The sequence below is a fragment of the Musa acuminata genome, chromosome BXJ3-7, assembly GCF_036884655.1.
Source record: "Musa acuminata AAA Group cultivar baxijiao chromosome BXJ3-7, Cavendish_Baxijiao_AAA, whole genome shotgun sequence".
Taxonomy (NCBI): domain Eukaryota; kingdom Viridiplantae; phylum Streptophyta; class Magnoliopsida; order Zingiberales; family Musaceae; genus Musa; species Musa acuminata.
Window position 1 is genome coordinate 24,644,266 of NC_088355.1, and position 25,735 is coordinate 24,670,000.

The following is a 25,735-nucleotide window of genomic DNA, read 5'->3' on the forward strand; positions in this document are numbered from 1 at the left end:
TTAGGAGTACCCACTCTCCTCCGATCTGTCCTTTTGAGGAAACACATCCGGTTGAGCAAACTCACACATCATCCATCGAAGAAATCGGGATTCGGATGGACCGATTTGAACAAAGACAAGAACGGCTTGAACTTCGACAAGATCAAATCCTAACCGAGCTGCAGCAAATCCATCGACAATTTGACTCTTTACTTAGGCACTTTAATCTTCCACCTCATGAATAAGCTTGTATAAACATCTGATGTTTTTTATATGACATGTTGTAAACTCCCTATGTTATTCATGAAGGACTTTGTCTTTATGGTTACCTGATATGCTGTACATATGTTACCCTGATATGGTTATCTTTGTCTGTGTAAGCATATTTGCAAACATCTCTTGTTGTTTATCTCGGTTTTTGCACTAACACTAAAAAGGTTTAAAAGCCTATGCCTTGAAAATATGAAGCAACATACCAATGAAAGTTGATAAGTCAGCAGTATGACATTGATATGGTTGCTATTGCTAATATGATTGCTATCATGCCATGTATCAAGATGTCAAACAAAAATTTGCTGAAATAAAAATCCTGCTATACAATATGATACAATGCTACACTTGCTGAAATAAAAATCCTGCTATGCAATATGATACAATGCTACACTTGCTGAAATGAAAATCTTGCTATACAATATGATATAATGCTGCACTTGAAATAATTGTGTTACTACATCAAAAGCTTAACACTCAAGAATCAAACGCATTGATATTAGACATCACTTTATACGAGATCATGTCTCTAATCATGATGTAACCATAGAGATTATTGATACCAAACATCAACTAGCTGATATCTTCACAAAACCCCTATGTGAAGAACAATTTGATTACATAAGAAGAGAATTAGGAATGTTGATGTGTCCGAATACTTAAACTAGTTAAAATTATTTTTCGAATGTTATTACTATTACATGCCTTGACAACGCTTGATCAAATAACATGTTGCAAATTATGTGACAAATATTTTTAACCAAATGCATGTAAGAAGTTCATTTTTCGGGTTGTATGCTAAAAATGGGATGTTCCCGTACACTCTTATGAAAACTTTTTGGAAAATGACTTTCCTCTGTTAAGCAAAAACAATAAAGAGATATATGTGTCATGACTTCCTTTATATGCTTGATAATGCTATCATGCTTTTTGTTGATGACAAAGGGGGAGAAACATATGAATTGATAAACACTATGTCATAGCTGAACTGCCATAATCATATCTATGTCTCTATGTCATAGTTGCAAATACTTGAGTGATGCTATAAACAATGTTATGCCATCCTTGCATCACCAAGAGATATGTGAACATGTGCTATAGTTTGAATCAAATCTTGATTTGATATTCTATATTGTGAAGAAAATGCAAACTTGCTAGAAAATCTCAAATGTGTGCATCATGTAAAAAGTCCTTCGTAGCTTTATATGATTACATGATGAATGGTTACAAATACTATCATACAAACTTGATGATGTATGTCATGCCTTGACATAATTCTTGAAGAGATACATCATGATGGGCATCATGATGGGAGCATTGATAAGTTTAACTGATCTAACTTATCAATACGTCACTTGAATTCTTAGGTCTTGAATTCAAGGTTGACTTATCTCAACTATGGCATATAGATAGGGGGAGTTAAGGACAACTCCTTTATCAATTGATTGTCATCATCAAAAAGGGGGAGATTGTTGAATCTCGGATTTTGATGATGAAGTCAATTGTCATTTGTTATCTAATCTATGTGTTGAGATAAGTGTGCAGTATTAACTACGATAAGAGTAAGACAAGCAGCAGGTGTTGCGCCGGAGTCAAGATCATGATCACGTTGGGAGTTCGAGAGTTCAACGGAAGTTCGGACGGTCGTCGGAGGTTCAGCGAGAACAGATCCGAGAAGTCCAGAAGCTTGCCAAGCGAAGCTCGTCGGAACTCGCCAAGTGGATCGTCGCAAAGTCCAGGAGTATGCCGGATGTCCGCAGAAGGATCACCGAGGGTTATCGGTTGATCGACGGAAGTTGGCCGGAAACTCGCCGGAAGAAGCGATTGACGCATCGGAGCAAAGCTGCAGAAGTTGTCTTAGAGTTAATCGTAGTTAGCATGATGATTAAGCATGAAAATGGGAGGTGATCCCATTAGCTTAATCTTGGGGCAATTAGGCCCCTGAAAAGATTCAAAGTGGGCCGAATGGAGTGAACCATTCGGACCCTGATTGCACCAGGAGGTGCAACCGCCCCAGCCAGGAGGTGCAACCGCCTGGGCTGTGGGGTTGGGAGGTGCAACCGCCCCAGCCAGGAGGTGCAACCGCCAGGGCTGCGAGGCTGGGAGGTGCAACCGCCCCAACCGAGAGGTGCAACCGCCCAGAGCTCAGTCTTCGAGCTAGACTGGGCGGTGCAACCTCCTCTGCCAAGAGGTAGCACCGCCAGAGCTCAAGTTTCGAGCTCTGCCAGGCGATGCAACCACCGAGCTCAGTCTTCGAGCTCTGGCAGAGAGGTGCATCAGCCTGAGCTCAGTCTCGAGCTCTGCCAGGTGATGCAATCACCGAGCTCAGTCTTCGAGCTCTGGCAGAGAGGTGGATCAGCCTGAGCTCAGCTTGGAGCTCTGCCAGGTGATGCAACAACCGAGCTCAGTTTCGAGCTCTGCCAGGTGATGCAATCACCAAGCTTAGTCTTTGAGCTCTGCCAGGTGATGCAACCATCGAGCTCAGTCTTCGAGCTCTGGCAGAGAGAAGCAATCGCCTGAGCTCAGTCTTCGAGCTCTGCCAGGCGGTGCCACCTCTCCAGTCAAGAGGTGCAACCGCCTGATCCCAGAATTCTGGGATTTGATCGATTTGATCGTTTTGAGCTCGAATTTTGAATTGGGTTGGGGCCTATAAATACCCCACCCATTCAGCACTGAAAAGATACAGACCTACACCGAAATCTTGATATTTTCTGTGACTCTAAGAGCTCAAAAGTGTTGTAAAGCCTTTAAGTCTCCTCCTTCTGTTCTTCAAGTTTTCAATTGTAAAGTGAGGAGAGAAAGGTCTGTAAAGGTTGTCTCCTAAGCCTGTCAAAAGGAGAGAAATTGTAAAAGGGCAGTTTGGCCTTCGCCCATTGAAGGAAGGCACCTAGTTGACGTCGGCAACCTCATCGGTGGAGGAAGCCAAAAGTGGAGTAGGTCAAGGCTGACCGAACCACTCTAAATCTCTGGTTTGCGTTTATTTTCGAGAACTTTATCATTACTGCAAACCCCCCTCATCACTACTGCTCTCTGCGCTTTCACGAACAAGTTCTAAGTGCTGTTCTTCCAAATCTGCATTCAGACGTAAATTCGTATTTTTCATACATTACAGTTTACGTTTACGTTTGATTCTGCAGAACTGTTTTCCGTGCTTTTACGAACGAGCTTCTTTGCAGTTTACGCTTACATTTTAATCCTATTAATAACTGCAATCTGTCCTCTACGATTTTACGAACGAGTTTCAACATTTAGACGTAAAACTGCATTCAGACGTAAATCGGCTTTCCTCGCTCAATCATCAGATTTCAGTTCACGTTTACGTCTTGATTTCAACTGCATACTGCCTTCTGCGAGTATACAAACGAGTTTCAAAGTTTAGACGTAAATCTGCGTCTAGACGTAAAACTGCGTTTAGACGTAAATCTGCGTTTAGACGTAAAACTGCGTTTAGACGTAAATCTGCGTTTAGACGTAAAACTGCGTTTAGACGTAAATCTGCGTTTAGACGTAAATCTGCGTTTAGACGAAAATCTGCATTTAGATGTAAATCTGAGTTTAGACGCAAAACTGCGCTTAGACGCAAAACTGCGCTTAAACGCAATCTGCGCTTAGACGCAAACTGCACATAGATACAAACTGAGAATTTTAGTTTGCATCATAATAGTTTTTGAACGAACGCAGCTTTTGGTTTTTAAATTATTGTAAGATTTCCGCTGCACTAATTCACCCCCCCCCCTCTTAGTGCTCTCGATCCTAACAATTCGACCCATAATCCGCCACTTAGCATAGCTTCTCGATCTTTTGCACATTGCCACCCTCAATTTTCATGAACTGATACATTATTATCCATCGAAGCCATAGATTTTTTACCCCCGTGTAGGAATTCGGTAATCGTCAAAACTATGCTATTGCCACTTGCCTAATGCATTCCACTATGGTACCATAATCCATCGTACTCTTCTGTTTCGCCAATATCGCTAGTGTACCAGATCGATAGAAAGCCTAATGAAAGGTCTGAGTCAGATCGATTGAGTTGGGCAAACTAGGTCAGGCAAATTGACTCATGCCGACTTCAAAGGGAATTTTAGGGTCACATCCCCCATTCTCCTTCATTAGCAGATCTTAAGTGGATATGATATAGCTAATACATTAGCATCACATATAACTGACATGTCATCATCTTAATTGTCAATATCATATGCTACCCAGTAATAATTTTATCTCTATGTGAATGTACTATCGATTAAAATATGTCAAAGGATGGATTTTTATGAATGGTATGACTAACTGATAGATGGTCTAATGTCTATTATAAGCAATTGCAACCAACAAGCATAATCACCCTAAACAGATGATGTACGCTCGGACACATTGAAAAATAATAGGTCTTCTAGACTAGCCTAACTTATTTTACTAGTTTGACTCATTTGAAATACTTGAGCGTCAGAAGGGTGTTATCAGGATCGTCTCCCGCCTTAGGTTTGTAGGGTCGAAAAACTAACTTAGTATGTTTTGTGAGAGACTTTAACAAATATAAAAATTATTAGTTTAATAATGATGTTTGATTGACGTAGATTCCAATATTATCACCTGAGATAGAAACACAACCAAGTGTTTATGATTTTTTTTTTAAGAAAATATGGTTGGTATGAGCTTCCACAAAGATGTGTCAAATCACCTGTTCGTCTTATTCTTCTGCTGCTTCAATTGACAAGAAGCGAGGGAGATGAGACAACTGCGAGAGTTTGGCATGGAGATATGGAGTTCATGGTCTAAGAGATTGGGATATCAGATGAACGATATATAGGTATACAAGTTGCCATCGATGGTTCAATTGTTTTATGACCAAAGCCCACTAGGGATCAACGTTGCCACAGCGTATATTCAATTGTTTACCATCGATGGTTCAATTGTTTTATGACTAAGCCCATAGGGATCAACGTTGCCATAGCGTATATTCAATTGTTCAATGCATGCAATCGATAGTTCAATCGTTTTATGACTAATAAGCCCACTAGGGATCAACGTTGCCGTAGCGTATATTCAATTGTTCAATGCATGCCATCGATGCTTCAATTGCGGTTGGACATCTCCAATCGTTTTATGACTAATAAACCCAATGTTTTATGACTTCAACATGATATTGAACGATTATTAATGAACTTCTTCTGGAATGGCACAAATGATAAGACAATCCATATGGTAAATTGGGATAGCATTTACAAACCCAAAGATGAAGGGGGGCTAAACTTGAGAAATACTAGAGATTGGAATCAAGCTTGTCTGGTACAGCAATTGTGGGATCTTTTGCAAAACAAATGTTCCTTATGGTCACATTGGGTTTCTGCTAGGTATCATTCAAAGGAATCAATCTGGGAAATTTCAACAAGAACATACCACTCTGCAGCTTGGAAAGGAATTTTAAAGGCAATGAATTGGCTAATCAAACACATTTCCTATGCAATCTCTTCTGGTACTAGTACAAATATGTGGTTTGATCCTTGGGTAAATGGGAAGAGTATATTTCAATTATATGGTGACAGAATACGAAAAGATCTTGGGGCTCCCAAAGATTGGAAGGTTTCTGAGTTCATTGCTAACGGTGCTTGGTGTCTCCCTAATCCTATTTCACCCGAAATGTTATCACTTTGGCCGACTATTATAGCTATTCCAATCAGGAACAACTCTTCAGATATACTTATTTAGCCTCATGACAATGGCAAATTTAGTGCCACATCCGCATGGAATCAAATTAGGCAAAGAAATAACAAGTGGGTCCTAAGCAGTTGGACATGGGATCGACCGGGATCACAAAGACATTCCTTATGTACATGGCAGGCTCTTCTCAATAAACTACCGACAATAGACAATATGAAAAGAAGAGGTATCTATCATGTTAACCGATGCTCCCTTTGTATGCAACAAGAAGAAACTGTTGACCACCTTTATTTTGCTTGTGATTATACAAAATGGATATGGAAGGAGATTTTCCAACGATTTGAACTCAATAGACTGTCGCAACCAAACTTGCACCAAGAACTAAGCGACCTCATGCAATGTTTCTCAAGAAAAGGGCCTCTAACACAACTGGCAAAGGTTACTTTCAGATGCACTATTTGGTGGATGTGGAAGGAGAGATGTAACAGAATATTTGAATGCCAACACACAAACAATGCTTAGTTATTGAAAGAGATTATTAGAGACTCAAGATCCTGTATGGAGCAAGATCTCAAAACGGAGCACTTTACCCAAAGAGAAAAAGATATTTTTATCAAATTTAATTTTGCTATTAGCTAAAGATCTTGGGAATGATGCCAAATTATATACCCATAGGTAGTTTTGATATATCTGGATAAACATTTTCTATATTGATTATAATTAGGAGTTATAGTCTACAGCATGTGTAGTCATAACTATCGCATTCGCACTCTATGAGTTAATTGGCTTTGTCTATGACTTGTATAGATAAAACTATTTATAGAAAATTTACACATAATCAATTTACTTTTACTTACCAAAAAAAAAAAAAATGCTTCAATTGCGATTGACTAAGCCCAATGTCGAACGATTTGATGAGAAAAAGAAACCATATTACTCGTAGACGAGCGAGGCGGTATTCGTATAGGAAATTTCGCAAGTTTTCGGTCACCGCAAAGTGAGAGAAAGAAACGGCAGAGTCGAACAGTTTTGACGTTCAAAAAATATTTTTTTGTGTCACTTTAACGACTGACGGATATTTCTGTAAATTCCGCTCACCGCGGTGTTAGAATAAGAGGGTCAAATCCGTGCGATTCGATGTTAAAAGATTTATTTGTTGGGCTACTCTTACTCTACCAAGGAAGCTTCGGTAAGCTTACAATGAGTTATTGTACCCAACCCCTTTTCTTACCGGGCGGCGCTGTGGTGGAGGCGGAGTTCGACGATGGGCAACGAAGCTTCAGAGGAAAGAGGGAGTATGTGGTGAGGACTCTTCTCGCGAGTAACTGCATCATTCGTCTCTGTTCTCTGTTCTTTTTCTGTCTTCTTTCTTTTTCCTGGCATCGAGATGTAAGTGAGATCTTCCTCGATGAATGAACAATCCAGTGGCCCAAACCCTGGCGATGCGGTTCCTCCCTATTCATCGCAATCGCTGGTTGTATCATGTCCGAGGATTCTGTTCTACACATTGGTTCGTACGTAGGTGAAGCTTCATTTCGGATTGGCATTGCATTCGTGCCTAGGAATACTAGGAACACACGTCGGTCATGCTAAATAACATCCATTTCCAAGCATGCATACAAGTCAGTCAAATGTATTCATGTTGTAAACCTACACCACCAGTACATATAAATAGCACAGTGCAGAACGTGCCACTTCAAATGACACATTAAAAACCACCTGTGGTCTCGGCCATCATACATCTTATTATGTTATCACTCAGTCCTCTAGCATTGATTGCCTCATAAAATCACACACACAACATTAAGTATGTATCTTAAACGAGTTAAACGAAGCCCAAGCAGCAAAAGGTCCTTGGAGCATCAGAACATTCTCATCTGAGCTGCCTATAATAGCTATAGGCAACGGCAACAGAAGCAATGGCTGCAACCACAGCAAGAGCTGCATAGGTATCTTCCCGTTCCCAGCACTCGAACCAGGTAGGCATCGGGCAGAGCTTCCTGGTACTGGGCTCTTTGCGGCTACTAACGTTGCCATCCTTGCTGCTACTCTTCTGCACAATGTCTTGAGCCGCCTCCTGCTCTCGTGCACACTGACTTTCTGGTTTTTCCTTCTTTGATTTGACTTGGCAACAAGAAGCCTCACCAGATCCCTGACAGCAGCCACCTGTGCCAGACATTACACTGCTGGCACGGCCGTTGCTCCCGGTGGTAGTATCAATGGAGTCATTATAACTGTTCTGATCCAATTCCCCATTGAGCTGGAGCCTAAGATTCTGAGCAGCTCTCTGTTCGTCTTCGGATAACCCCATCTGTCCCCTGATCCAGAGGTAACCTCATTGAGTTTAGTTGCATGAATTCACTTTCTTTTAGAATGAGATAGTGGATATAATTACATCTTATTGATTTGAAGACTCAGAATTGATGGCTTACTTTCGCATGATCGATTTTGGGACATCAGGTGAAAAAATTAGAGACAACATAGAAGAAAACAAAAAGGGTCAGAAAGGTACCTCCACAGGTGATCAACAATCTTTCCTTTTCCAATGTGCTGTTCAAGCAATATGGGCACATCATCTGGAGTCACATATCCATACCTTACAAGAACAAAAACAAGAAAACCATTTATTTAGATCCGATGTAAGATTTTACCCTGAGAAGAACATCTTCATAGATAAACTAGAAAGCACAAAGAAGACAATTCTTGGTTAGATGACAAGAACTGAAGAAAACAACTCAAACCACCTCATAATTTCTCCTTACCAATGCCCTGCTACTTGTCCATTGGCATTTGGGCTAAATATTATAACGTTTCCTGCGTACTTGTGTCCACCAATGTGCGAGCAAGGGCTAACAAATACTTGACCCTGCAGATCTCGTGATGTTATTTCTTCTTTGAATCCTTTAATCAGAATGGGGCCACAAACACCGCACCTCCGATCTCGGCTTCCATGAGCACATACAAAAATGTATGAACCTGAAAGTGGCTCAGGTGTACAAGGAAGCCACTCAGAGTTTTTCTTAAGCACTTCATCAACAAAATGTTCAACATCGAAATGTGTTAGTCGCCTGCAATCAACAAATTCGGCATAAGCCTAACGAAATATGATTGACGTCAATATTCTACATTTTGGTAAACAAGCTATTTCTTGATTGGATAACCTGTATCTTATCATATCTGGAAAGATCAAGACATCACCATTTGAGAAATCAGTGCCATCCACTCCTTCACATATGGTAAGACGAGTCTGCAGGAAATAGTGCAAATGAAAAGATCTATCACAGAGCATATGCAAAACATACAGTAATCATGGTCTTATTATATAAAGGCAGAAAGTTTTGGGCCTAGATATATATAAAAAAAAAGTGGCATATTAAAAAGAAGTGGAGTACGTGCATGTGTTCTGGTACCTGTGTGTGCACATGAGGGAGAGAAGACTAGAAATTACCTTTTACAAATAAAAGAGAAATTTCATATTGAATGGTTGTAACCCCAAAAGAAAACAATAGTTTATGAAAAGTAGATAGAGAAATAATTAGTGCTACTTTTCATCATACCACTGAAAAAAGATAATTAATGCAAACAAATTCATGATATACCCAATCAAGTAAAAAGGAACATTTTACCAAATTTAGCAATCAGATAATCCATTTAAGATTTTACACAATTGGACAACGGATAAAACATAGGAACTGCTGTTAGAGTAGGGGGCACAATACTCATGTAATCTCAGGAAAGAGGTGAAGATCTTTGTAAACTGGAAGAAACTGTCAACATCATGTAGAAACTTCCATTCAAAAGACAGTGCACCTCTCTTTATGAATCCATGACCAAGAGTCCCAAACTTCCAGCGAGGTCGGTTTGTTGAATCTCGTATTTTGATGATGAAACCAATTGATAATTATGTTTATGTTTAACTGCATTTTGAGTGATGCAGGTCTACTCGATCAGGATTAGACAATTAAGGCAGGAGGAATTGACGTTGCGCCGGAGGAGATCAAGTTAGGATATTGGATGGCAGAAGGCTTCGGACGTTAGGCATTGGGCCAAGAGCGAAATTGCGCCAAGGATATCGGCGTTGCGGAGGTCAACCGTCGATTGGGCAACAAGCCGCAAGAGAGGACGATGCGCCGAAGAATCGGATGAAGCGCCAACCAATGATGTGCCGAGCAACAGAATGTCAATTCGCTTTATAATAATTGTCTAGATCGGAGTAGAGTTTTTGCTTGTGTGTGCAGGATTAACTACGATAAAGACGAAGACATAAAGCAAAACAAAGTGTCGGAGTCAAGCGCGAAGGATTCGTTGGGAATTCGAGAGTTCGACGGAAGTCCGAAGGTTCGTCGGGAATGTTGCCGGAACTAGCCGAGAATGAGTAGGGAGCTTGCCGAAGGGTTTTTCGGAAGCTCGCCGGAAGGTTCGTTGGAAGTTCCCGGAGCTCACCGAGAAAGATCGGAGCTTACCGAAGAAGCTCGTTGGAACTCGCTAAGATCAAATCGTGAAGTCTAGGAGCTTGCCGGGAGTTCGCAGAATGGTTTTCGAGAGTTTATCGGAAGACTGTCGGAAGTTCGCCGGAATATGTCTTGACTTATGAACTTTATAATAGCTTGGAAAATGTCTTTAAATTCGTAGTTAGCACGTTAATTAGGGTTAGGATTAGGTGTTAATCCTATAACCCAAGTAGGGGCCAATTGGGCCCGAGTTCGGACTGGTTTGGGCCAAGTTTGGAGCCCAACCAGTGAGCTGATTTGGCCTAGGCGGTGGCACCGCCCAGCACCCGAGAGCTGGGCGGTGACACCTCCTGGGCTGGGCGGTTGCACCGTCCAGCACCCGAGCGCTGGGCGGTGGCACCGCTTGGCTAGGCGGTGGCACCGCCAGCATCGGGAACATAAGAGAATTCAAATTTTTGGAGCCCAAATTTGAATTCTCTTGAGGCCTATAAATACCCCTCAAGTCTCAGCTGAGAATACAACTCTTTGAGCAGCAAGTGATTGAGAGAAAAGTCTTAGAAGAGTCTTTGCCTTTCTTGTTTTCAATTTGCTAGAGAGTTCTCCTCCTTCTTTCTTGCTGAAAATTTGTAAAAGGTTGAACTGCTTGTAAAAGGTTGTAAGAGGGGTATTTGCCCTTCCATTTCAAGAGATTTGCTAGTGGAAGGTGGGAGCCTCATCGAAGAGGGGCCTCGCAAGTGGATGTAGGTCATTTGACCGAACCACTCTCAAATCGGCGTGATATCTGGTTTGCATTTCATTATTGCTATTTACATTACTGCAAACCTTCTTACATGCTTTAGTTCCTTATTATCTTTGATGCGCAACTTTAAGAATACGCTTTCAAGTTAAGCTTTTCAAGTTCCGTTCTTATCGTACGAAAGATTTGTCGAAACCAACGTTTTAATCCGCTGCACTAATTCACCCCCCCCCCCCCCCCCCCAATTGGTATCAGAGCCACGTTTTTCTACCTTGGTTTAACACCCAAATAGAAATGGCTCTTTACGGATTTCAAGAGGGTCACTCTCTTATTTGTCCTCCCTTTTTCAATGGGACGGACTACACTTATTGGAAAACTCGAATGAGAGTTTTCTTACTTTCTTTGGATTTGAATTTATGGCACATAGTTGAAAATGGATTTGAAATGTCTTCTCATCCAATGAACCATTGGAATGATTTGGAGAAGAAGATGTTTTTTTTTAAACGCAAAGGCTATGAATGCCTTATTTTGTGACTTGGACAAAAATGAGTTCAATCGGATTTCAACGTGCGAAACGGCTTTTGATATTTGGCGAACACTTGAAATCACGCACGAGGGAACTAGTAGAGTCAAAGACTCGAAAGTTAACATTTTAATACATGATTTCGAGCTTTTTCGAATGAAGCCGAGCGAAACCATTGTTGACATGTACACCCGTTTTACGGATGTCGTCAATGGTTTATAAGCTCTTGGCAAATGTTTCTCGAATTTTGAACTTGTTAGTAAAGTTTTACGATCACTTTCTAAAGCTTGAGAATCAAAAGTAACGGCAATACAAGAAACAAAAGATTTAAATATTTTTCCACTTGAAGAACTTATCGGCTCATTGATGACATATGAAATGGTACGCAATGCACATGATGAACACAATGAACACTTGAACCACCTTCCAAAGAACAGGAAGGATTTGGAACTCCGAACAAATGAATACCACTTGAGCGATGACTCAAGTGATGAGGACAATGATGAACTTGAATTTCGGACACCAAATCTTAATAAGTTCATTAAACAAAAATCTAAAATAAACAATGAACTTGAACGGAGGAAGAGGCCAAAGAAGAGGAAGGCAACCAAGGATGAATCAAGAACTTCCAAAGGTGAAACGTCGAATTGGGCTTTGACGGGCTTCGACTACAAGGTAAGTAACTCAACTCTCTTGAATTATTTTGAAATTACTTGATGTTTTCCATGATGCATTTTCTCTTTTCTTTTGAATAATTATTTTTCTTGAAAATTGTATGTTTTATATTAATAGAATAAAATGTTAGATTTAAATAATCATATATATGTGCTTGAGAAGCAAGAATGTGTATTTTGATGATTTCCATATTAACCTTCAATGATGATGCATGGTTTTTATATGGAAGGCTTGATGATTTTTTTTAAAACCTTGTCTTTAGTTTTCAAACATTGTGTATGTTTTTGACATAAGAATAAAACTTGAGCATGCTAATATAAAGTCAATCACATAAATTAAAACTAAAGAAGTTTTAGTTATCTATAAGAATCATTCAAAATTATGTTCAATGAAACCATTGCATAATGATATAATGAAAATATTAAACATTTTGAAACCATGTTTTAGTGTCATGCATAATGATCATGCTTAATAAATTTCGAAATTATGCATATGAATCTTGTGATTTATGGATTATTGATTTTTACCATAATGAAAGTGTCTTATTAATCTTTGTTGTAATAAATCTTACACTTTCAGTTTTAAACATTATACATGTTTTTATTTGGTATAAGTGAAATAAAATCATATGAATTGAAACAACTAAAAAGAGGAAAATATTTTTTCCTTGAAAAATTATTTTTCTCTATCCTATTGATCTTGATGTTTATTATGATAAATCTATGTATACCATTTTGAATCTCTTGAAAGTAATATTGATATTTTGATGATTTTGATGATTTAAATTTGAAATGAGTTTTATCAAAATCATGATATTGATTTCTTGGAATAACATGAGATTACCTTTGATGATCATTTTGATTCATGGAATTTTGGATTCATGACTTGGTCTTACATTTGTTTATGAGATGGTTGAAATCTTTGTACGTTTGAATTCTTCCCTTCTCCTTTCAATTTATGCATGTTATATGTTAAAGATTTAAAACCATGTTTTGGTATCATGCATATCTAAGAAATATTGATGTGACAAATTGAATAAGTTGAAAATGAATGATGATTTTTTCTCTTGAATATAACTTGTGATATTTTTTTATATAAATCATCATTTTGATTTCTCGACATTCGATACATGAGATTTTATTATAAATCAAAATTTTTCATTAATCTATCTTCTACGATTTTACTTGATATTCTCTTGAGAGGAGATTTTCTAAATGAATCATGATTTTTCCTTGTGAGTTCTTGGAGTTATTACTTGATTTTTCTTTTAAAACAATATCTCTTCTTTGTACTCCTATGATTTTTCTTGATATTTTATTTAAAGAAGATATTTACTATATGAATCATGTCTTTTGGTATTCAAATGATTTTATCCTTCATGACATGATTTCTTTGTATTTATGGCTTGCATGGCTTGAAATGTTTTGGTATGATGCACGCAATAATGAAATATTCATAAAGTTAAAATGATGTATGCAATACTTATGATAATGATGTACATGATGTATTTATTGCATATGATGTGCATCATGAATGCTTTAAATGATAAATGTTTGGTATCATGATCAACATGTTGATAAATGCTTGAAAATTTTAATGTTTGAGTATCATGTATGATATGCTTATTAATGATGATTTATTTATTTTTCGGTATCGTGCATGAAAAATAAGGTTATTGAAATTGTGTATGTTTTAATTTGAATATATAATGATGCACAAATAAGAATGATACTTACCTTTGTCATAATATGAAAATTGATATAAGGGTCTTCCCTTCTTTTTGATAATGCCAAAGGGGGAGCAAGAATTTCTAGCGTGGACATCATGAAAAGAGGCAAACTAACTAGCTTGCACAATTCAAGATGAAAGCAAAAATTGCACTTCTCAAAAGAGAAGATGCAAATGTAACATTTGCCAAATTGTTTGCTTGTCTCATGTAAAACATTATCTCTTGCTAGTTTGGCATTTTTGCTAGCTTGTATGTTCCAAAACTTGATCACTTTTTCAAACATTTTGCTAGCTTACACTTTGCAAAGAAAGCAAAAATAGCACTTCTAGAAGAAAGAGCTTGTTATTTTGAACATCACAAGCTTGCCTATCTTAAGAAACAAAAATTGCAAAAGTGCTATTTTGCCTATCTCAAGAAGCAAAACTTGCAAATTGCACATTGCAATAGGAAGCAAGAATTATGAGCTTACACAAGAAAGCTATCTTGCATTTGCTTTCGAAATTTTTGCTAGCTTGTATATTATGAAACTTACATATCGTAAAAATTGCTAGCTTGTAGTCTAAAGAGAAGCAAAAAGTTGCTATCTCAAAAGAAGCAAATGTGCTATCTTTTCTATCTTAAGAGGCAAAAATGCTAACTTGCACATCTAGCAAAACTTGACAAATTTGCATATTTCAAGAAGCAAGAGTTGCTTTCTTGAACATCTCAATATTGCTAGCTTGCATGATGTAGAACTTACTATCTTGAACATTACCAAAAGTGCTATCTTGTATGCTGTAAAACTTGCATATCTAAAACTTGATAGCTTGAATGTCCTAAGCATGATGCATTACTTGCTAAATTTTCTAGCTTCAAAACTGCATGATGATAAAACTAAATATTATGTTTTTCATGCAATGAGTTGAACTTATATTACAAACATAAAGAATAGTTGTACTTCTCCTTTTTGTTGATGACAAAGGGGGAGAAGTATGTTGATGACATGATATGCATAAGTCTATGCATGAGTTCATCATGACGTGTTGCAAGTATTCATGATGAATATTGCAATGACTTGAATTTAGTTTGAATTCAAAGTTCTATCAATATGGCATATTGATAGGGGAGTTTGTTTAAACTCCAGGAGTCAAGTTTAACTCCGTCATCAATTGGTTGTCATCATCAAAAAGGGGGAGATTGTTGAATCTCGTATTTTGATGATGAAACCAATTGATAATTATGTTTATGTTTAACTGCATTTTGAGTGATGTAGGTCTACTCGATCAGGATTAGCCAATTAAGGCGGGAGGAATTGACGTTGCGCCGGAGGAGATCACGTTAGGATATTGGATGGCAGAAGGCTTCGGACGTTGGGCATCAGGCCAAGAGCGAAATTGCGCCAAGGATATCGACGTTGCGAAGGTCAACCGCCGATTGGGCAACAAGCCGCAAGAGAGGACGATGCGCCGAAGAATTGGACGAAGCGCCAACCAATGATGTGCCGAGCAACAGAATGTCAATTCACTTTATAATAATTGTCTAGATCGGAGTAGAGTTTTTGCTTGTGTGTGCAGGATTAACTACGATAAAGATGAAGACATAAAGCAAAACAAAGTGTCGGAGTCAAGCACGAAGGATTCGTTGGGAGTTCGAGAGTTCGACGGAAGTCCGAAGGTTCATCGGGAATGTTGCCGGAACTAGCCGAGAATGAGTAGGGAGCTTGCCGAAGGGTTTTTCGGAAGCTCGCCGAAAGGTTCGTTGGAAGTTCGCGGAGCTCACCGAGAAATATCGGAGCTTGCCGAAGAAGCACGTTGGAACTCGCCAAGATCAAATCGTGAAGTCTAGGAGCTTGTCGGGAGTTCGCAGAATGGTTTTCGAGAGTTTATCGGAAGACCGTCGGAAGTTCGCCGGAAGCTCGCCGGAAGAAGTCTTGACTTACGGACTTTGTAATAGCTTAGAAAATGTCTTTAAATTCGTAGTTAGCACGTTAATTAGGGTTAGGATTAGGTGTTAATCCTATAACCCAAGTAGGGGCCAATTGGGCCCGAGTTCGGACTGGTTTGGGCCAAGTTTGGAGCCCAACCAGTGAGCTGATTTGGCCTAGGCGGTAGCACCGCCCAGCACCCGAGAGCTAGGCGGTGACACCTCCTGGGCTGGGCGGTTGCACCGTCCAGCACCCGACCGCTGGGCGGTGGCACCGCCAGCATCGGGAACATAAGAGAATTCAAATTTTTGGAGCCCAAATTTGAATCCTCTTGAGGCCTATAAATACCCCTCAAGTCTCAGCTGAGAATACAACTCTTTGAGCAGCAAGTGATTGAGAGAAAAGTCTTAGAAGAGTCTTTGCCTTTCTTGTTTTCAATTTGCTAGAGAGTTCTCCTCCTTTCTTGCTGAAAATTTGTAAGAGGTTGAATTGCTTGTAAAAGGTTGTAAGAGGGGTATTTGCCCTTCCATTTCAAGAGATTTGCTAGTGGAAGGTGGGAGCCTCATCGAAGAGGGGCCTCGCAAGTGGATGTAGGTCATTTGACCGAACCACTCTCAAATCGGCGTGATCTCTAGTTTGCATTTCATTACTGCTATTTACATTACTGCAAACCCTCTTACTTGCTTTATTTCCTCATTACATTTACTGCACAACTTTGCGAATACGCTTTCAAGTTAAGCACTTCCGATTCCGATTTTTATCGTACAAAAGATTTGTCGAAACCAACGTTTTAAGCCGCTGCACTAATTCACCCCCCCCCCCTATTAGTGTCGCTCCGATCCTAACACGGTTTACATTGTATGAGCGTATATGTTGCTACTAATAGAATCATCAATCATTTATTCAAATGCGAGAAGATCTCTATGAAACAATACTTTGAGACATTTGGAACATAATTGTCTGTCAGGTGATATTTCCTGGGTTGTAGTATTTGTTATTTTGGTAGACAATCTTCATTGATCTGCTTATTGAAGTCGGTTGCTATAGTAGGTAACATATTCTAGTCCAAGTCAATAGGTAGAAGCAGAATGCCTTCATCAACATTACTGATAGAACATCTAGAAGGAACTAAGTGCTCGTAGTCAATAATTTTTTCCATAAAGAAGCCAGCCTTACAATTCCAGATTAAGCAGCAAATTCTTTCAATGATTTTAAAATAAGAAAAAGCACCAAATATACCCGATTAGAAATCGGCTCTTCGAACAAAATATCTAATGATTATTAGCAATTATTTAACAAATTGCATAGTATATGTCATGTATTGGAAAGGTATCCTACGAATATCAGGTTCCACATAAATATGAAGAAAGCCAATGTTAGGATCCTTTTTCTGAGCTTTTGAATAATGTTTATTGAGTCTGTTTAGTCCAATTGTTTATTGAGTTGGTTTGGTTCAGTTAGAGTTAAGTAGAGATTTATTTAATATTTATTTATTATTAGAGTTCAAGTCCTAATAGACTTTGGGTGGAACTCTATAAATAGGGATGTAACTGCTTCTTTTCGTTAATCTATGAAAAATACTATTCTGTCTTTTGACAAACCCTAGGAAGTCGATCCCCTCGAAGCGATCAAGGAGGGTCGATCCCCTCGAAGCGATCAAGGAGGGCCGATCCCCTCGAAGCGATCATTATCATCCCCATTTCTCTCCTTTTTTCGACGATAAGACTTTAGGGTCTTATCATTTGGTATCAGAGCGACAATAAGACCTTTAGGGTCTTATCATTTGGTATCAGAGCCTACGATAAGACTTTAGGGTCTTATCATTTGGTATCAGAGCAGCGATCCTTAGCGTTCTCGCTGTCGTAGCTATCAAAAAAACAAAAACAAAAAAAAAAAGAAAGGAAAGAAAGAAGAAAGAAAGAAGAAGCAGCAGCAACCGCAGCCACGCACCCCTGCTTCCCCTGCTTCCGGCCAACCCACCCGCCGCCGTCGCTGCTCTCCGGCCAACAACCGACTCTGCCCCACTTCCGGCCAGAGTCCACCGCCGCCTCCCACCCGAGCCACCACCGCTGCCAGGAGAGGACGCTGCCAGCATCCCACTCCGCCGCAGCCCTGCTCCTCTTCTCTATCGCCGCTGCAGGGCAACTCCTTCACCGCCGCCGCTGCTTCCCGACCGATCGATCACTGCCGCCCGCCTCCTAGTCGTAGCCCTAGCCGTGCCCCCCCCCTTGGGTCGCAGCCGCAGCCGCAGGTTGCCGCAGCCCCTCCTTGCAACGGTTGCAGAAACAGAGTTCCTCTGTTGCCGCAGCCCCTCGTCGATCGCAACCGCGCCTCCAACACTCCTCTTCCCTTCCAACGCCGTCGCCACTCAGCCGACCCATCACCGCTGCGGGCCACCGTGCGACGACCGCCGCACGCCTCCCAACAGCCGATCCTCCTTGCTCTGCATCCGTAGTGCCAGAAACAGGGCAACTCATCGGTTGCCCTTGTTCCCAACCGTGACACCGCCGACTCCTTCTCCACCGCTGCCGCTGTTTCTCTACCGTACGATCACTGCCGCACCGCCGTTGCTAGCATCGCCAGCGACTCCGGCTGTGGTGCGATAGAAACAGAGCACCCTGTTTCCCATCTCCAGCATCGCAACTTCCCGGCCAGCGACGACGCTCGCTGCCTTTTTCTCCACCGCCAACGCTGCGCTCCAGCCAACAACCACTGCTGCTGCCAGCCACCGCAGCCTTCTCTTCAACCGCTCGTGATCCTTCCGGCCAACTCCTTCGGTGGTGCGACAAAAACAGAGTACACAGCAACCACCACGCAGCAACAAAAACAGTGGCACCCTTTGCTGCCGTAGCCGCCGATTGTAACCACCGTCGTCGCTCCCGGCCAACGACCAACCCCTCGTTCTGCAACAGCCGCCCTCCAACAGCGAACGCAGCAACCGCAGCAAGTACGCTGCCTTGCCTCAACCCCAGCAGCGCACGCAACACCGATTCCTCTTCTCAACCTCGGGCGCATCAACGTCGCCTCCCCCTTGCTTAGCATATTCTGCCACAACCACAGGTTGCCATCACCACAGGTTGCCCTCACCGCAGCCTCACCCCCGTTGCTCGGCGATCGCCCCTTGGGTTGCAGCAGCTACAGTCACATCAACGCAATCGCCTTCAAACCCCGGCGCTCTCACCTCATGCAGCGATAGAAACAGGGCAGCTACTCTTCCTCCAACGCAGCGACCGCAGCACTGCCTTTGGCGTCCACCTCCTCGGCAACTTCGCATCAACGGTGTTGATGCCCTTTACCGACACCAAAAACAAGAGTTGAGATTACAGATTTGCAGTCGTACGCAATGGCCACTGATAACTCCGTGAAAGCACAAATGGAAGCATTGGAAATTAGAATTGAGAACCGGTTACAAGAAGTACTTAATGATTTCAAAAAGGACTTACTGGGGAGCTTTAGTAAATTTCAACAAGGTGGGAACTCAAGTTCTACATTGCACAGATCTGGAAATACTAGAAAAGGGCCCCAAGATTGTGACACAATCTATTCATACATGAAGAGGGATGGACAGCTCTCAAAAATTTGTTAGACTTCTACAGTGTTGGAATATCAAAGTAGGTTTGAAAGATTATCAAATCAAGCTAGAGATTGGTCGGAACGACAACTTCTGGATACATTTATTGAAGGTATTATTCCAGAGATCCGGTGTGAAGTTAAGGCTCGTCAACCTCGCACTATGATAGCTGCGATCTCATTCGCACATCTACATGAGAAAAAATTCAATAGGAAAAATCATAGAAACAGAAGTGACAATAACCAGATGATCAGTAAGCCACCAGCCCTATCTATTCCCAACCAAAGCCTTGACACCCGAAGACTAACCCAAGAAGAACTTAAGGAAAGATCAGCAAAGGGTTTGTACTATGATGAAAAGTGGAGTATGGAGCTCCGATGTAAACAAGGGCAACATATGATGATTGAGCCAATTGGAGAGGAACCGAAAGCAGAAGAGTTGGACTCCGATCATGAAGGTATAAATTCTAATGAAGACGTTGAACCTACCGTACATACAATGCATATATTAGCTGACTACTCTAACCCGCAAACTATGGAAGTTGCCGGAACTCTAGAGCATCAGCCTATTATAGTTTTGATTGATACTGGTAGCACTAACGATTCTATGGACAGTGAGACTGTTGACCGATTGGCTCACCACATTGAAGACTATGACAGATTCGAAGTAAAGATCGTTGATGGATAGATTTTAACTTATGATAGCAAAGGCCAGGAATTTCTTGCAACGATTACTACACTAAAAGATCGATCTATTGCTTACACTGTCAAAAAGTGGAGACCATACTTACTTGATCAACGGGTTGTGATGCATTGCAGATAGTCTATGGCTAAAATGCTGAAAGAGAAGCTCCTCGAGATTGATGCTGCTCAGCCTTGAGGACAAGGCTGATTTGAAGAGGGAGGAACTGTTAGAACCCATTTTCTGAACTTTTGAATAATGTTTATTGAGTCTGTTTAGTCCGATTGTTTATTGAGTTGGTTTAGTTCAGTTAGAGTTAAGTAGAGGTTTATTTAATATTTATTTATTATTAGAGTTCAAATCCTGATAGACTTTGGGTGGAACTCTATAAATAGGGATGTAACTGCTTCTTTTCATTAATCTATAAAAAATACTATTCTGTCTTTTGACAAACCCTAGGAGGCCGATCCCCTCGAAGCGATCAAGGAGGGTCGATCCCCTCGAAGCGATCAAGGAGGGCCGATCCCCTCGAAGCGATCATTATCATCTCCATTTCTCCCCTTTCTTCGACGATAAGACTTTAGGGTCTTATCATTTGGTACCAGAGCGACGATAAGACCTTTAGGGTCTTATCATTTGGTATCAGAGCCTACGATAAGACTTTAGGGTCTTATCAGCCAATTTGATGTACTGGTGTTTCATAGTACCATGAACACATCAACAATATGAAATGGATAAGTACTTTGTACTTATCATGATTCTTAAAGAATCACCTAGTTAATAGGTCTCATAACACACAGAAAAGATACATAATGTCGTTATATTACAGTTGAAGAAAAATGCTTCTCTAATTTCCAAAAAAAATATTATGTCTATAGCAATTGAAATTCAAACCAACCAACACAAATATCATGAAAATAACACACTTCTATTGTCTCTTAAGCAATTAAAATTTGCAGCAAACAACAAATATAGTCAGCAAAAATAGTTATCAAGAAGACATACGGGATTAACACAATTAAAAGTGAACTTAGAAAACATATTGGTGACTGTAACCAATAGCTTAGCTCATGTTAAATTTGACAAAGCTTGTGAACAATGTATGACCAATGGTGAAATTCCACAGTGCTTGTAACCTCTTGTGCACATATTTGTTTTGAAACACTTGATACGACATGGAGGCTATCTTCTCTCTACTCAAAAAATGTTTATATTGAAAATTTTAAAATTTTGATATTATTCCATATATTGTCACAAGATAATGGAACAACATATTCATAACAAATCTAAATAAAATGAAAGGTCCAACGAGGTAGAAAGGGAAATACCTAATAAATCGGAGGAGTAACACTGGATTCACCTGCTGTATAACCTCCAATCAGAATCCATAACACAACAGATTCCTTAACATAACGGTTGAAGTTAAAAAGGTTATAGCTACATCACGTGTGCCCAAAGCCCCTTGAAATACCAAGATTTTGTATGCTGACACAAAGTCGTTCGGTTTGCACCAGTTTCGTTTAAGATTGGTAAGTCATAACACTGAATCCAGTGTTATGTTAAGGTGTCATTCTACATGTTTGATTCTGGCGGTTACCCGATAGGAAGATAGTAACAAGTCACTCCATGCTGTGTTCTAAGAAACGAATGATCACAAAGGATAGATCGAGAAGATAGATAACCGAAAGGATCAGTACCATACCCTTAGAACATGAAAGGAAAACATATACAACTACTTCACCGGGGCTTATCCTCGAGTTAGGAAATCAATCTTTTGCGAAATGATCACCGGTTGGAGCTCACGATCGGAACCCTAATCCCCTGACCACATCCCACAAAATGCCAAGAACATCCTCGGAAAGAAGAATCAAGAATAAATCGCAAGGGATGGCGGAAACCCTAGATCTCAGGAGGCAGGTTCACCTTCTTATCGATCGAGGACGCCCAGTTCTTGATCTCACCCGCCAGGAACCTCGGCAAGCGGTCGGACTCCGACCCCTCGACGTGCGAGGGCCACACCTCCGGCGACTTATAGCAGAGGAACAGGTGCCGATCGTAGGGCTGGACCGTGCCCACCAGCGGCCCCTTTCCGAACCCAGGCCGCTGGAACCCGTACTCCGCGTCGTCTCCCCCGCCGGAGGAGCAAGCGGGGAAGGCGCCGGGTCCTGCTACGGCGGGCGGCGCGGAGAGTACTCCGTCGCCGCCCTGCAAGCTCCCGGCGGCACTTCCGGCCTGAGAGCCGGGATCCGCCACGAGAGATCCGCCGTCGTCGCCGCTGGGGGAGGAGAGAGGAGGCGAGGCCATGGAAGCGGAAACCCGCAGAGTTGGAACGAGGCGGGGCTGAGCAGAGCGAAGTGGCGGACGCGACGACTTCCTTAGGCCGAAATGGCTCCTAATAGACCGGGATCAAACGATGCCTTTTCACCCACCTCTGAGTCACGTGCCCGCCACACCTAATTCGTGTGATTGGAGGATGAACTAGGGCCCCACTTGTGGGGACAAGCCACTTACAACCACGATGAGGGTTTCTGTTAGATTCGAGGTTCCGGACTCTTTCTTCCTTCAGCGCCAGCCCAAGGGCGATGAAACAAAGCTTAAAAATTATATGCTGTACAAATGATAGGATTAGCGAATACTGTTACGTCAAAGCACGAAGCGAAACGTACATCTAACCTAACCCAAATGCATGTTGCACCGACTTAGTATGGGTTCGGGTCAAGTTATTCGGGTTATTCATGGCTACCATGTATAACAAAGCTGGTGTGGCTCGAATTGGATTGGGTTCAATCGAGATATCGTCTAGCTCTTCCGGTTTAAACCAACCCAACGTTATAACCGTAATTGGATTTTTCGGCCCAAGTCGCAACCTTTGCAGAAATCTTTACTTGCATGTACCGTGCAAGGAAGGTCCACATCATCATCCCGTGCGAGCGTCCGCGAGATGGTTTGGTCTCACGGGGCTCGATGACGATGAGGAGGAGCTTTTGCGAGCGCACGTTTTCGCAGCACGTGAAACGGTGGTTCGGTACACGTTGCTTCGTGCGGAGCCCGTTCTTGTGCCACGACTCGGACTCCACAAAAGCTTCCATTTTGCGTCTTTCCCTCAAACTAGGAGAGGCTTCCTTCTCCAGCTTTTCCTCTCTTCTTTTGGATGGTAGCTTCCGGCTTTTAGCTGCTGCTGCTTCTCCCTCCGGATCTCTAACTCGGAAGTTCCCTTTGGATGCATCGTTAAAGCCGAGATTTTGGGGAATTGCCTAAGAGCTGTATTTGTTCTTCGGATTTGGCCGGCTTCTAAAGCTTTCTCCTGTTCTTGAAGCTTACAACTAAGTTCAAAATCTGAATCTTTGAGGTGATTGATTTCTGCAGGAGCCTGGCCTTCCGAAGCGAATCCAACGCTTTACCGTAATGGGTACCCTCTTCAGAACTCACAGGAGGCTCGAGTTGCTCCACCTTGGTCACAGGGTTGCTGAAAGGTGTGGCGTTTATCGTTCCCCGAAGCTTCAGGACTGCGGAACCGGTGTTCTCCCCAGAAAACCCTACAAGAAATGGGCTATGAGGAGTTCTGCTGCCCGAGCTACCAGCAATGCACTCCTAGAATTTGTTCCACGGATTAAGAAGGAGAATCTTGAATTCGACCTTCCCTCCTATGACCCGTCCAAAGGTCTCACCTTGGACCTCGCCGTCATCGGCGGAGGCCCTGTGGGGCTCGCCGTCGCCCAGCAGGTGTCCGAGACAGGTCTCTTCGTCTGCTCCAGCGACCCGTCGCCCAGGCTAGTGTGGCCGAACAACTGCGGCCTTTGGGTCGAGGCGTTCGAAGCCATGGGTCTCCTCGACTGCCTCGACGCCACCTGGCCCGGCGCCGTGGTCTACGTCAACGATCGGAGGAAGAGGATTCTCGGACGGCCGTACGGTCGGGTCAACCGCAAGCAGGTCAAATCGAAGATAATGCAGACGTCTCGAATGGTGTTCGATTCCACCAGGCCAAGGTCGTCAAGGTCATCCACGAGGAGACGAAATCGCTGTTGATCTGCAGCGACGGGGTCACGATCCAGGCGATCGTCGTCCTCGACGCGACAGGGTTCTCGAGGTGCCTTGTGCAGTACGACAAGCCGTACAATCATGGGTACCAGGTAGCCTATGGGATCTTGGCGGAGGTAGAAGACCACCCATTCGATCTGGATAAGATGGTGTTCATGGGCTGGAGAAACTCGCACCTCAAGGATGGAACAGAGCTGAAGGAGAGGAACAGCAAAGTCCCGACGTTTCTGTGCGCGATGCCATTCTCATCCACGAGCATCTTCTTGGAGGAGACTTTCCTGGTCGCCTGCCCAGGACTGCAGATGGAGGACATACAGGAGAGGATGGTGGCTCGACTGAGGCATTTGGGCATCAAAGTGAATGGCATCGAAGAGGACGATAGATGCGTTCTTCCGATGGACGGGCCGCTTCCATTGCTCCCGCAGAGGGTGGTGGGGATAGGAGGAACCGCGGGCATGGTTCATCCATCCACAGGGTGCATGATCGCCAGGACTCTCGCAGCAGCTCCCGTCGTCGCCAACTCCATTGTCGAGTACCTCGGTCCAATCCATGGCCTCCTGGGCGACGAACTGTCGTCGCGGGTTTGGAAGGATCTGTGGCCGATCGAGGGGAGAAGACGGAGGGAGTTCTGCTTTGGCATGGATGTCCTGCTCAAACTGGACTTGCAAGCCACAAGGAGATTCTTCGATGCGTTATTCGATTTGGAGCCACGTTACTTGCTAGGCTTCCTGTTATCGAGGTTGATTCTTCCGGAGCTTGTGCAGTTTGGGCTTTCTTTGTTCTCACAAACTTCGAATACTTCCAGGTTAGAGATCATGTCCAAGGGTAGTCTGCCATTGGTGAACGTGGTCAGTAACTTGCTACAGGAGAAACATTAGGCTTGAATCAATCTCAATCCTTATAAGGTTGATATCTGAAATCTCTAGTACTCTCTCACGTTCCTACACCTATTGGTGCACACTCCCAATCAATGTTAAGTGAAGATTATAAACCTTCACTATAAACAATAAACGATGTATCAGTGCCGGGAAAGCATTATCAAAACTTATCTGAAACAAAAATGGTATAACATATGGAATAGAAAAAGAAAACGAGATCAATTTAAGTTTCGAATATGCATATGTTCACATGAATAAATGAATGACTCTTAAGCCTTTCCAACCCTCCCCAGCTTTCTTCCAGTCTTGCTCACTCGAGCCATCTTAACCTTCAACTACTGCAAATGAAATGTCAACAGGAACAGATATAAATGGTGGCCAGCACTTCCCGTCACTCGATCAATACCATAACTCATAAACCACAAGCATTCATCCTCATGATTCTGCTGATGCTTGCATGCAGCAAAACCATTTCTTCTGTGGACACAAAAAATGCAACAGATAAAGTTAACCTCTGAAGGTGCTGCAGGTTTAAGGATTTAACTTCAAGCTATATAATGTTCCAAGAAAAATTAAGGGAATGAGCCAATAAGATGCTCATGAATTACTTACAGCAGTAGACTTAGAAGCATACGGTCCATGT

General features: G+C 42.0%; 2 protein-coding genes and 1 pseudogene across 2 annotated transcripts in view; 1 reads left to right on the forward strand and 2 right to left on the reverse strand.

Moving 5' to 3' along the window:
* Positions 1–7,520: 7,520 nt before the first annotated feature.
* On the reverse strand, positions 7,521–22,562 carry LOC135643007 (uncharacterized). Its single transcript, XM_065159503.1, has 5 exons — positions 22,100–22,562; positions 9,069–9,154; positions 8,670–8,975; positions 8,420–8,503; positions 7,521–8,225 (listed from the first exon to the last, which is right to left on the reverse strand). The coding sequence occupies exons 1-5, from the start codon at positions 22,478–22,480 to the stop codon at positions 7,781–7,783; spliced, it is 1,302 nt and encodes a 433-aa protein (XP_065015575.1). The 5' UTR covers positions 22,481–22,562; the 3' UTR covers positions 7,521–7,780.
* Positions 22,563–23,250: 688 nt separating this feature from the next.
* LOC135643006 (lycopene beta cyclase, chloroplastic/chromoplastic-like) lies at positions 23,251–25,126 on the forward strand (annotated as a pseudogene).
* A 166-nt stretch (positions 25,127–25,292) lies between these two features.
* The window catches only part of LOC103974469 (protein NOI4), a 4,962-nt gene continuing 4,519 nt past the window's right edge, over positions 25,293–25,735 (reverse strand). The window contains exons 2-3 of the mRNA XM_009389312.3: positions 25,705–25,735; positions 25,293–25,569 (exon numbers count right to left, since the gene is read on the reverse strand). The exon at positions 25,705–25,735 is cut by the window's right edge and continues 161 nt beyond it. Of these exons, the coding sequence (XP_009387587.1) occupies positions 25,528–25,569; positions 25,705–25,735 (73 nt within the window). The 3' untranslated portion in view covers positions 25,293–25,527. The remainder of the gene's footprint in view (positions 25,570–25,704) is intronic.

Bases quoted from the DNA above. Each gene is read 5' to 3' on its own strand.
- LOC135643007 (XM_065159503.1), bottom strand. From the start codon at position 22,480: ATGGCCTCGCCTCCTCTCTCCTCCCCCAGCGGCGACGACGGCGGATCT. The intron at 8,976-9,068 runs GTTATCCAATCA...TGTTGATTGCAG, and splicing joins CCAGATATGATAAGATACAG to GCGACTAACACATTTCGATG. The intron at 8,226-8,419 runs GTACCTTTCTGA...CCTCTGGATCAG, and splicing joins ATTGTTGATCACCTGTGGAG to GGGACAGATGGGGTTATCCG.